Here is a 12,482-nt window from a genome sequence, read left to right as displayed (position 1 = left end):
GCTACATACACTCCAGCACCTAACTAGCTACATACACTCCAGCACCTAACTAGCTACATACACTCCAGCACCTAACTCGCTACATACACTCCAGCACCTAACTAGCTACATACACTCCAGCACCTAACTAGCTACATACACCCAAACTAAATCTTATTGGCCCAGTACTTGGAAATCCCTCACAAAACACCTTTCTGGATTAATTTTAAAACGAAGGCATCCTATAGATACTGACCGAAACGGAACACCAACCCCATCAATTTCACCTTCTTTGCACCTTTACAAAGGTCATGGGTTTGTCCCTGCTCTTCTAACAAACCAATAAAATCTCTACATTGAAACTGAGTCTGACTTTAATTTTTACTACACAGAGTAATAAAATCAAAAACGAAGCCTTTCAAAATCAGTATCAGTAATTTACTGGGGTTCAATTATCTCCTGCGGAAATTAACCTCAAGTCTGGGTAAGAACATTTTACTCAAGACGAACTGCGAGAGTAAGATAAAAATTTTCCGCATGAAATCTTGCAATAAAAATTAATTTAGAAAATATTCCACCGACGAAGTTAAACGGTTAAAGCAAATTTGAATTTAGTACAAAACATTAGCAATACTCAAATATGTTTGTTTTTTGTTTTTTAAATGTAGTTTACTGCTGCAAGAAGTATCTATGAAGCAGGGCAAGGATTTACAGCAAAGTGGAATAAGCTATTACGCCCATATCAAGGAGCCAGTGTCTGGACACAAGTCCGGAATCTTTCGATCACTCAGTAGGAACAACTCAAACTCCAAAATATCCTACCCCCAGACTTTCTCCTTCGAAAAGAGTCACGAAAAAGTAGGGTCAGTATGAAAGGAATCGCTATTCATCGTACATCGCATCCCTTCACGATAAACTCCTTTGGAATCGGTTAACAGTTTTTAGATTCGCTACATGTGTTTGCATATAAACACGCGTAATGTTTAAGAAGGTCAAATCTATCGAAAGTGTAAAATAACAAACAGAAAAAGAAGAGTTTGTGGAATGTAACATAAAAAAAGGTAATGTAAAGACGGATGTATTACAGATGTATGGAATGGTAAGAAGATGTAAGTCTACATTACAACGAACGAACGGAAACAAAATAAACTTACAAATAAAAGTCAGAGCAATGTTGGGATGAAAACACGAAAGGAACACAGGTGTGTGTGTTTCGTGATCAAGCTGTGCGTACAATAATAAAAGTGGGATCTACGTCACGAGTACGTTTCTCAATTACTTAGTTACGAGTTGCTAAAACAATATGCAAAACCACGGGAAATGTGTCGATTTCTCATGAAAGGCTGAAGAACGAAAACAACGAATGAAAGAAATGGTAATAATTTTTCGGAGATATCGTTTATTAAAAGTAGTTAATCAGTTTTATATTACGATCTGTTGGAAAGTTTCTTGAAAATGTTTTAATAATAATTTTTCAATCTATATTTTTTTTTTTTTTGTAAAGAATTAATTCACGATTCTAATAGAACAGATGTATATGTTTTTATGGTATTTTTCATCATTTTTTAAGAGGAATTTATCGTAAATGATTGTGTGTGTGTGTGTGTGTGTGTGTGTGTGTGTGTGTGTGTGTGTGTGTGTGTGTGTGTGTGTGTGTGTGTGTGTGTGTGTGTGTGTGTGTGTCTGTCTGTCTGTCTGTCTGTGCGCACGCGCGACGAATGGTTGAGAAGTTCCCCTTGCAACCACGGAGTCCCGGGTTCTGTCACACTCCGTGACGTCTTAGACAAATATCCTTAATATTCCTTAACCTCGTGTTGATCTAAATTCTGTAAAAGTGAAACTGTACAGAAGCTCCTCGAATGGATTGCTCCTGATCTCAGTCTTGTCACACAATGTGCGTCACATTGATTCTACCTGATTCTACACGTGTATATGGAATACTCAGCCACTTACACGTTAATTCAGGAGCTCATCTGCCATCACCATATACGTTGTTGTCGCCGTCGCCATCATCATCATTATCATTTAACATCCATTTTCCAAGCTGGCATGGGTTGGACGGTTTAACAGGAGCTGGTCAGCCATAGAGCTGTCCAGGCTCCAACTGTCTGTTTTGGCAAGGCTTCTATGGCTGGACACCCTTCCTAATGCCAGTCGCTTTACAAGAGTGTGCTGGGTGTTTTTAAGCGCCATTACATGCCACTGACACGAGTGAATTTTATATGGCACCAACACAAGTGCACTTTATGTGCAAGGGAAGAGATGTACTTGCACAGACATGTGATGCAGATGGGAGATGGGAGGACTGCATTGGGAAAAAGATATGCTAAGTGCCCAAAATGAATGTAACATGTGGAAGTGAGAACCTTAGGAAGACATAGGATGAAATAATCAAGATGTGAGTATTTATGAAGCAGAGGACAATGGACCATGATGCTTGATAACATGTGGTACTGGAGAAGAAATCCACCAATGGGTGAAAATAATGATAAACAGGATGGATGATCAGTCTACATATGATTGGTCTCTCTTGCATTATATTCCAGTTGAGTCTCCATCTGCTGCTCTCCACGACTTCTACAATATCCTCTTCTCATCTCTCTATCACTCAGCCTCTCTCTTCTTTTCACTCTACCATGCTGCTCATGTAACATGGAATTGCATTAAATCTATTTCTAAACCTCCCCTACCTCCATCCTCATCACTCCACCTCCCTCTCCCATCATGATGTCAGTGTAATGAGGGATTACATCAAAGCCGTTCATACTGGATACATCCCAGTATCACAAGACCTCTGCACATCTGGCCATCACTCCCTCTCATCCCAGTTACTCGTTATTGACATCAATCGCTCTTTCTTACCATTGTCCGCCTCTGTCACTACTCATCACTCTCTCTTTCTCTCTCTCACTCCCTCTCTCCCCCTCTCTCTTTATTTCTCTCTGTCTGTGTGTGTGTGTGTCTCTCTCTCTCTCCCTCCCTCCCTCTCTCTCCCTCTTTCTCCCTCTCTCTCTACCTCTCTACCTCCCATTCCTCCCATTCCTGTCTTTCTTCCATTGTTTCCCTCTCTACTATTCTCTCACTCCTGTCATACTCTTGTTCCTTTCATTCTTGTATTCTAATTCATCTCTGTCACCACCTTCTTATCTTGTTCAACTTTTTCATCACAAAATGAACTGAAATGATGTAGAGGACCCTACAGCCATGCAAAGGACAGGGGGCAATTTCTCTTATGCTGGTTCCACAATAAAATGCACCTTTGTGATGTCACCAACAATCAAGTGCAGACAGCGCCAGCATCAAGAGAACCCTTCAGTCTTCTCCTGATAAAATGCATCTAATTTTGTTGACATTAGGAAGGACATCTAGCTTTATAGAAACCACCCCAAAGTGGAGTATATGAGTGAGACATAGTTTTCTGACCCATCATGGAGAGCAAGAACTCTGAGTAAGAAATGATTTGGGCCCTGAAAACCCATTCAACTCATGAGAATTGTGTTTAAAATAATGGTATATAATGAGATTCTGCACAGTTTTGTTTGCCAAATTCCACTCACAAGAATTGGTAAAGTCAAGGCTGTAGCAGAAGATACTTGCCCAATCAAATTCAGAATCATGTGATTCTAAAGCAAAGTTCTTAGCCACGCAGCCAAAGTTAATTCCTGAAACTTGAAAGAATCCTGATAAGTTAAGTAAAATACTTCTTTTGATTGTCATTTAGACAAGTTGATCTAAAATTATTAAGATCAAGTCTAAGGGAATTATAAATTACTTAGTTTTTTAGAATCAGTTAAATTCAGCAGTTCCAGACATTAAAACTGGAATTATCAATCAAAAGACAATGTTTCCTTGGACAGAAAACCTAGTTTCATTGACTGTAGAACCATTTTTAGAACTGAAGAACATGAATATATTGTATGATTTAGGCTTATGGAACTATTGGTGAGAAAATACAAAGAACAGAAGATGGATGAGATAATGATCAAAGTAAAAAAAAATCTACAAGTGAAATTGGAAACAAAGATAAACTCAGGATTCAGCAAATTAAATTCACCAAAACATAATAATATTGATTTCATTTGTTCAAACATGGAATGAGTTTTGTATATTACTGGTATGACAAGCAGAGTTATCCATGTCAAGTATTGAGCTTCTAAGACATAAGTAAAATTGAGTTCATTGGAGTAGTTTTTATTGCAATAATCATCTTCTTCATGTTGTTAATCATCTTCAAGAAATATTGATATGTCATTGAAGTGAATAATTAAGATCAAACAGGTGTGCATGTACGTGTTTGTACGGGTGTGTAGCCAAGGTAATTAGTTTGGTAGGTGAACCATCCAGAAACTATTAAGTTTTAAATGCTCACTGCTTCTTCTCCTTAGCAGTGGTCTTCAGAATTTGTTATTCCAATGGTGCCCCTCCCCACCAATTCTCCAGCTAAATATATTTGAAGGATACAGCATATTTGATGGTGGTGCTCCAGCATGGCCTAAGCTGTAATAACTAAAACAACTTCCCATCCTTAACTCTCCTCCACACCCTCATTCTATCTTACTTTCTAAAGTAAAAAATAAAGAATGAAAATTCTGCATCTCTTCACTCATCTTGAACTCACTTCCTCTCTATTCTCTGCCGCAGCAAATGTACCAACCAGCATCAGCTCAACTGTAACACTTACTGCTCGCACACAGCTCAGTTATTTCACACTAGGATGGCTAATATTTTGGACAGTTTCCTTCCTTTTCAACCAGAAAATAACAAAATTTTATTTCACACAAGTTTCATTTTACTGTGCTTCTTTTTTTGTTTTTGTTTTCTCTGTTTCAGCCAATCAGAAACACTTCTTGCTTTGTTATCATCTCAATCTGATAATATCGTATGTAGATGTGGTTTTAGTTATCTCCAGTGATACATTGACAGCAGAACTGATAACATGAATAGAAACAAGCATTTTTATTCAGGTAACTGTCTCAGATAATTAGTTAAATTAGTTTATGTCACTGTATACACACAAACACATGCACACACCCATACATACATAGACATATACATACATGCATACATACATACATACATACACACACACACACACACACGCACACGCACACAATAACAAAGTTGTTCTCTTTCACTGATAAAATGATCATTGGGTTTCCAAAAGAATAACATCAATAAATATCTTCTCTCTCTCTCTCTCTCTCTCTCTCTCTCTCTCTCACCTGAAAGAATGATTGTACAACACCTGATCCTGATTGCATAAAATGTCAAAGTTTGCTGCAAGATAACAATAATAACAACAACAACAACAATACTAATGTCCTGATGCTGTACCAAGCAGTGTCTCTCATGTCTTCTGATAAGATCACCATGTTGTGTACATATGATCATGATGTTGCATGTGCCTGGTGTACCCTTATCAGACGAGTAGTCATGATGGGTACACTGCACTCTTCGTATATTTATATCTCAGCATCACTTTGATAGCATGTGCTGCTCTTTCACTCAATAATAATAATAATAATAATAATAATAATAATAATAATGACTTCAAATTTTGGCACAAGGCCAGCAGTTTTGGGGGAGGGGTAAGTGGATATCATCAACCCAGTGCGTAACTGGTACTTATTTTAATGATCTTAAAAGGACGACATGCAAAGTTCACCTTGGCAGCATTTGAACTCAGAACGTAAAGCCAGAAGAAATACTGTTAAGCAGTTTATCAGGGTGCAATAACAATTCTGTCGGCTCCCCCACCCCACCTAAATGATAACAACAACAACAACAACATCAGCAGCAGGACCAGGCATTTGTTTTTTTTTCTTTCATTCATAAACATGGAAGAAATGAGGTTATATTGAAAATAAAAATGATGCTTTGCAAACCCTGGATGTCTTTTGGAAGCCCAGGATTGCCTGGGCCTGATGCTACCATTAATTCTAAATGATTTTGTTCACTCATCTAACATGGAATACAGATTTAATTTTGTTATGATACCAGTAATAAACTAGCGTTCCATTTCAATTTGTGTATCGTTCGTTAGCAATGAATCATTAGATAATTGCTAGTTTTATGGATTTATGTTGATTCGAGAGACATCATAACACATAACACTAGGAAAGCAATGATGGAGAAAGGGGAGATTCTAGTCTCCCTTGAGGCATAAGACAACCTCTCCAGTGTTGTGAGACCAAAGAAATACATCCACTGTAAGTCATTCACAACCACAAAAATGGACAATTCTGTCTGAGTGTTTGTGTGTGTGTGTGTGTGTTGTGCCACATGCCATGCTCTTTAACATGTGATGGGACTTGCTCAACCCATATCCACAAGGAAACGTGGACATAAAATGATGATGATGATTAAATATCCTTAGCATTAGGTCTACCCACCCTTCCATATCTGCCCATCCATTCTATGTCATATTTGCATATTCTTTCCACAGATTACTACACTCTCCGGGATGCTGAAGATAAATATAAAAGGCAAAAGAAGAAATTAGCAACATTTATGAAGGATTGGCAAAAGACCACCAAAGTTTATTTAACATTTAGTGCTAAAGAACAGACTATTAGAACCCCTCCTTCTTCCAGTAACTTCACCAACCAAAAAATCAATCCGCAGGTGAAAGCAATTAACAGGTGTAAATATTTTGATGATGATGAAAATGATTATTTCCACAGTGACAGACTTCTTAGAAGTGCTTCCAGCAATTCTTACCATTTGCCAAGACATGTCTCAATGTCCCACAGATCTGAAACACCAAGAACACAGTTTCTTCTGACTGAAATTAATCATAATGCCGACAACAGTGAAAGAGAACTTTTCCAAAGAATCCCATCAAATAGAAGACAGACAATCCCACAAGTGGCATCACCAATTGACATTTATGAACGACCAAAATTACCCAGAAATATTAAACATCAGTTTGGTAATTTTCTGAAAACATTTTATTTTTATCACCATCATCATCATCATCATCATCAGCAGCAGCAGCAGCACCATCGTCGTCACCGCCATCTTCGCCACTGCCACCGTAGTCGTCATCATCATCTGTAACAGCAGCAGCATCACCATCATCTTCATCACCATTATCATCATCCTCATCATCATCATCGTCATCATCGTCTTCACCATCACCATCATCATCATCATCATCATCGTTGTCATTGTCATCATTGTCACTGTTGTTGTAGTCATCATCATCACCATCCTCATCACCATTTTATATCCACTTTTCCATCCTAGTGCTTTGCCTAGTGGTTAGGGTGTTGCACTCATGATTGCAAGGTCGTGGTTTCAGTTCCTAGGACAAGTAGTGCATTGTGTCCTTGGGCAAGGCACTTCATTTCACACTGCCCCAGTCCACTCAGCCGTCAATTGATAAACCCTGTGACAGACTGCCATTCCATTCAGATGGAAGGTCGTGAGTTACAATACGTAATGAAACATCTCTCCCCCCTGTACTACTTATATTCCCTCATGCTGTACCTTGTGGTTATGTTTCAATGCTTCCCCAACACCATCTACCTACCTGCCTCTCTTTCTCTCTCACACTGTTTGTTTCTCTATATTTTTCCTTAATTCTATCTTACTTTCCTCTCCTTTTTTCTTTTCCTACCTGGTTTCTCCTCCATAGCAAGGCACCCACTTCTGTCCCTAACCACTCAACCAACGCAAACCCACCTCCCTCGGTTCCACTCACTCTCCCAGCCAAGGGGTCTTTGTCTTGCAAGTTACTTGGCAACCCCACTAGTGCTGGTGCCACACAAAAGGCAGCCAGTACACTCTGTAAGGTGGAGCCACGTGCAACTTTCCTACTTGCCAGCCCCTCTCAAACTGTACAACTCAAGCCAGTATGGAAAATGGACGTCAAATGATGATGATGATGATGATGGTATATATGTGTGTATATATATATATATATATATATATATATATATATATATAACAAGCTTCTTTCATTTCTTGCCTACCAAATCCATTGACAATGTTTCATTTAATATAAGCAGTTATTATAGGATTCTTGTCTGTAAAATCGTTATCTGATTGCTTTAATAATTCTTAAAAGTCGTATCTTTTTGTACCAACAGGTAGCGCCGTCTGCAATGAATTATTGAACAACGAAAATATGGTCAATGAAACAATGTCAAAGATTGAAAGAAAAGAGTTCCGCGAGAAGAAGGGAGGTAACTATTACATACAAGGCCAACTGAATCATTGTGATCCATCAGCTATTCAAACACAACTACGTTACAGAGACTGGTCGAATTATCTCCGGAGGAATATCTTCTCTGGTGAAGCTGTAGTTTATACTCGGAGTACAACTCAGTGTGATTACTCTGAAGACAACTATGATGTTCAGTTTTTACCTTCTAAATACAGGCGTAAAAAATATGAAGAATACTAATTTCTCCACATATATATTTCAGTCTGCGTAAATACATATACACATACGCATTTATGTGTATACTAACTGTTGGACCCAGCGTTGCTCGTGTTTTCCATGTTGAAGTTAAGCTCACCTCTGACCTTATATTGAATAAGCATTTCCTTAGAGACCATTCTATCGATTTTGTTGAAATTTTCCATGTGAAAAAATGCAAAAGCTGCAGGAAAAATAACATCGTTATGGGAATTTCCATTCAAACGCCCGACTGAGCTCACAAAAATCGATGCCAACTGAGCATTATCGAGTTTTTGAAAAAATTCCGGCCTTATTTGAACTTCAGGACATGTGATCTACCTATGTGCCAAAAATCATTAAAATCGGTTGGACGGTGTGGGAGGAATTATAGTAACCCCCAAACACACACACATTTATGTATATAGATGTGCAGAAAATCTGACAAAGGCAAGCAAGACAAAACTTCGAAGTTGCTGTCAACCTTTTCCGTGTAAAAGTAAATAAAAATGTACTCTACTGACAAAGCATTGAATAATATTTTTTTATTTGCTTCAGTCCTTTGACTACAGCCATGCTGGAGCATCGCCTTTTAGTCGAGCAAATCGACCCCATGACTTATTCTTTGTAAGTCTAGTACTTATTCTATTGGGTCTCTTTTGCTGAACTGCTAGGTTACGGGGATGTAGACACACTAGCATCAGTTTTCAAGCGATGGAGACAGGGACAAACAGACACACATACACACATACTTCAATTTAGTGTGAAATTATTTTTATATATAACTTGACATAGAAACAACATTTATTTATATATATATAAATTACTATAAACAGTTTGGTGCAATAAAATATGATTAAGGAAAAATTTAATCATTACTAATTGTCACTGATGGTACCGAAGCAGCTATTTTGCATGAAATAAGAGTTAAAAACTCTTAATGCTGTAAGAAGCATACAATATCTATACACTGACGGGGGAGGTAACCACCCCATGAACACCTCTAAGGTTACTAGACTAGACTAGTTTCACCTATCATTAAATTTTTCTTTTATGGTATTATATTGTGCTTAGTTGTTTATATTAGCTTTTAATATATGCAGAAGCATTTCACTGAATTAGCCATAAATTTTTGTACCTTTCAATTAATTTATAGCCGAGGCACGACACTGTGTACGACGCCAGAAATAGCTAGGTACACTAACATACATTTCATAGTAAGGTAAACAACAATGAAGGTATCACACACACACACACACACACACACACACACACTCATTCTTACACACACCACACACACGCGCGCGCATACTTTATAAAGATATAAGATAATAAAAACGAAGAAAGAAAGCATACAGAGAGGATAGGAAGTCATGCATGGATTGTCAAATATTTCACCAATTATTGAATATAAAAGTTGCATACAGATATAAAAAGAATTCATAATGAGGACGCCTATGGCACAAAGTGACATATTGATTAATAATGCTTAAATGAGGCATGTATACTTAATTACATTACAAAGCATGGTTAAATAGAAGCTAAGAAGTTAAAAATAAGTATTCAAAATATATTCAGATATTCAGTTGAAATCATGAGAATCTGTTCCTAATGTCGTGCGAACATTTCATCCTAAGTTTACGAGATTTGTTGAGGGTTTATTACTTGAATGTTTAAGTATTCCCCTTAATTTGGCAGCGCAAAGTTTACATTTGCACCTTTCATTTAAATAGGGAGATGCATATTTTATTATGCTCCATTGCACGTATGAGTAACTATGTGTGAGTGTGTGTGTGTGTGCGTGTGATAGATAGATAGATAGATAGATAGATAGATAGATAGATAGATAGATAGATAGATAGATAGGCAAACAGACAGAAAGACAGGCAGACAGACGGATATATAAGTAGGTAGATAAATATGAAGATAGACAGACAGACTGACAATATAAAATATTTTATAAAGAAGATTAATTGACAAAAGTTGCATAACATGGTTGTTTACAAACTTTTTCCAGGCCAAGGATCCAATTTCAATCCAAGTCCTTAGAAACCAGTAGTTTGTATGACTAAATAAATTCTAACAATGTGACAATTTATTTAAATTGCGACTGTGTCGCTCCTTAGCAATGATGAAGATGTTTTCATCACAAACAGGATTTCCTGTCAAAAAGTTGACTTTCTTCAATTCGTAACCAAGTTCTGAGGAAACTAGAAATGTGCACTTCTGTTATAGTGTTGTCTTTGTTGTTTTTTTTTTGTTTTTTTTTTTGTTTGAGTTTTTTAAACACATGTATGTACGCGCGCACACACACACACACACACACACGCACACATACACACATGTTTGCCTATAATTTAATGATTCTTCAGACCAGACTTTCAATGAAGAATTTAGTACCAGATACACACAGACTCAGTTGAGCCAAAGACAAAATTTCGAGTTCAAGTTCTCTGAGAGATGTTTTTGTTTCTGGAACAGTTTATAATTCCTATCAAATCGTTAGAGAACCATTTTACTGACAAACTTCCAATGAAACCCATCTATCGACATTTTTATCAAGACACATCAAAGTATGAATTCCAAAATACTGGTTTCAAATTTTGGTACAAGGCCAGCAATTTGAAGGGAGGGGCAAAGTTGATTACATCAACCCCAGTACTTGACTGGTATTTATTTTATCGACACCGAAAGGATGAAAGGTAAAGTCAACCCCAATGGAATTTGACCTCAGAACATTTTGTCCGGCATGCTAACGATTCTGTCAACTCGCTGCTTTAATGAATTTCAAAATATTGCATAACGCGAGGAGAAAGTATTCGGTAATGAGGAACACCTAATTGTGTATTCGTTTACATTAATTGAATAGAATCACAGTATTTAGGTTTTTAATTTAAAGAAAATAAAATTAACAGAGAAGCAGAGAATGACGAAAGTAGTCTTAGCTTTGTTTCAGGAGAATGTCTTTATTCTTAAAAGATTGAATTGGACCCAAAAGAGTAACTGGTACCCTGTTGGCTGCGACAGCGATGGTTCCAATTGTTTCAATCAACAGAACAATCTGTTTATGAATTTAACGTGCTGGTGGTTGAGTACTCCACAGATGCGCATACCCTTAATATAGTTCTCAGGGGAATTTAGCGTGACACAGAATGTAACAAGACCGGCCCCTTTAAATTACAAATCATTTTTGCCAGCCGAGTGAGCTGGGGCAGTGTGAAATAATGTGTCTTGCTCAAGGGCACAACGCACTGCTGAGTATCGAACCCACGACCATGGGACAAGTACCCTAACCACTAAGCCACGCCTCTTTATGCCAATAGGGTACTACGGAGAAATGAAAGAAAGTTTTTTTTTCAAACACTAGTGTAGTTTTGTAGGCATGAGAGAAGGAGAGAGAGGAGGGACGGAGAGAGAGGGAGGGATAGAGAAAGAGAAAGAGAGAGGAGGGATGGAGAGAGAGGGAACGAATATGAGTGTCATCTGTCGGTGTAGTTTTTTTTTAGTTAGTGGCAGTCCAGTTCATTCATGCTACAATCGTTCATATTTCTCAAACAACAGTTAATGTGATGCTTAGTTATATTCATTTCTTTTCTCCCACCAATACAATGGTTCTTCCATCTTGGAACATCTTAAATTGTGATTTCCGTTTTCTAGTTTGTATTAAGGGTATTGACTTCCACCTCATACCTCACTCTTTTGGTGTTATAGCACTGTTTCAACGATTATCATTCCTTATTCCTGAATGCACACATCTCAGCTGTGAGTGTTGGAGCTGTATTTGCTAATACATCAATCATACTAGGTTCACCACTATAATCATTTTCATGCTATTTCTATTTAAACAGTCCTTTAATGATGCTGTCTGAAAAATGTTTATTAAACCTGGGTAGCTAATACGCATATCTGTCTTTATTTTTAGGGAGAAAGGTGAGTTGAACCAGATGTATTCCGGAACCTATTTTTATGTTGGGAGTTGGTGGATGTGATTTATAAGTAATCATGTCACTGAAGCTACTATTTGCTGTGACGTTTTTGTAATAGGTACTGCCTGTGGTGTGTGCGTACGAGTAGATGTAATCGCCTTACCTCGGTTTTC

General features: G+C 37.6%; 2 protein-coding genes across 2 annotated transcripts in view; one reads left to right on the top strand and one right to left on the bottom strand.

Annotated features, from left to right (window-relative positions):
• LOC106869036 (thioredoxin, mitochondrial) overlaps positions 1-1,238 on the bottom strand; it is an 18,811-nt gene extending 17,573 nt beyond the window's left edge. Inside the window, exon 1 of the mRNA XM_014914540.2 lies at positions 1,134-1,238. The gene's annotated coding sequence lies outside the window, so the exon portion shown is untranslated. The remainder of the gene's footprint in view (positions 1-1,133) is intronic.
• A 2-nt stretch (positions 1,239-1,240) lies between these two features.
• On the top strand, positions 1,241-8,901 carry LOC106869039 (uncharacterized). The gene is made up of 4 exons (XM_014914543.2): positions 1,241-1,354; positions 4,810-4,943; positions 6,425-6,910; positions 8,073-8,901. Exons 2-4 carry the CDS (start codon positions 4,916-4,918, stop codon positions 8,387-8,389), a joined length of 831 nt encoding a protein of 276 aa, XP_014770029.1. The 5' UTR covers positions 1,241-1,354; positions 4,810-4,915; the 3' UTR covers positions 8,390-8,901.
• The last annotated feature ends 3,581 nt before the right edge of the window (positions 8,902-12,482 follow it).

This window comes from Octopus bimaculoides, chromosome 4 (assembly GCF_001194135.2).
Source record: "Octopus bimaculoides isolate UCB-OBI-ISO-001 chromosome 4, ASM119413v2, whole genome shotgun sequence".
NCBI lineage: Eukaryota > Metazoa > Mollusca > Cephalopoda > Octopoda > Octopodidae > Octopus > Octopus bimaculoides.
The sequence above is the reverse complement of the archived record's forward strand: the minus strand, read 5'-3'. Positions and strand labels throughout refer to the sequence as shown.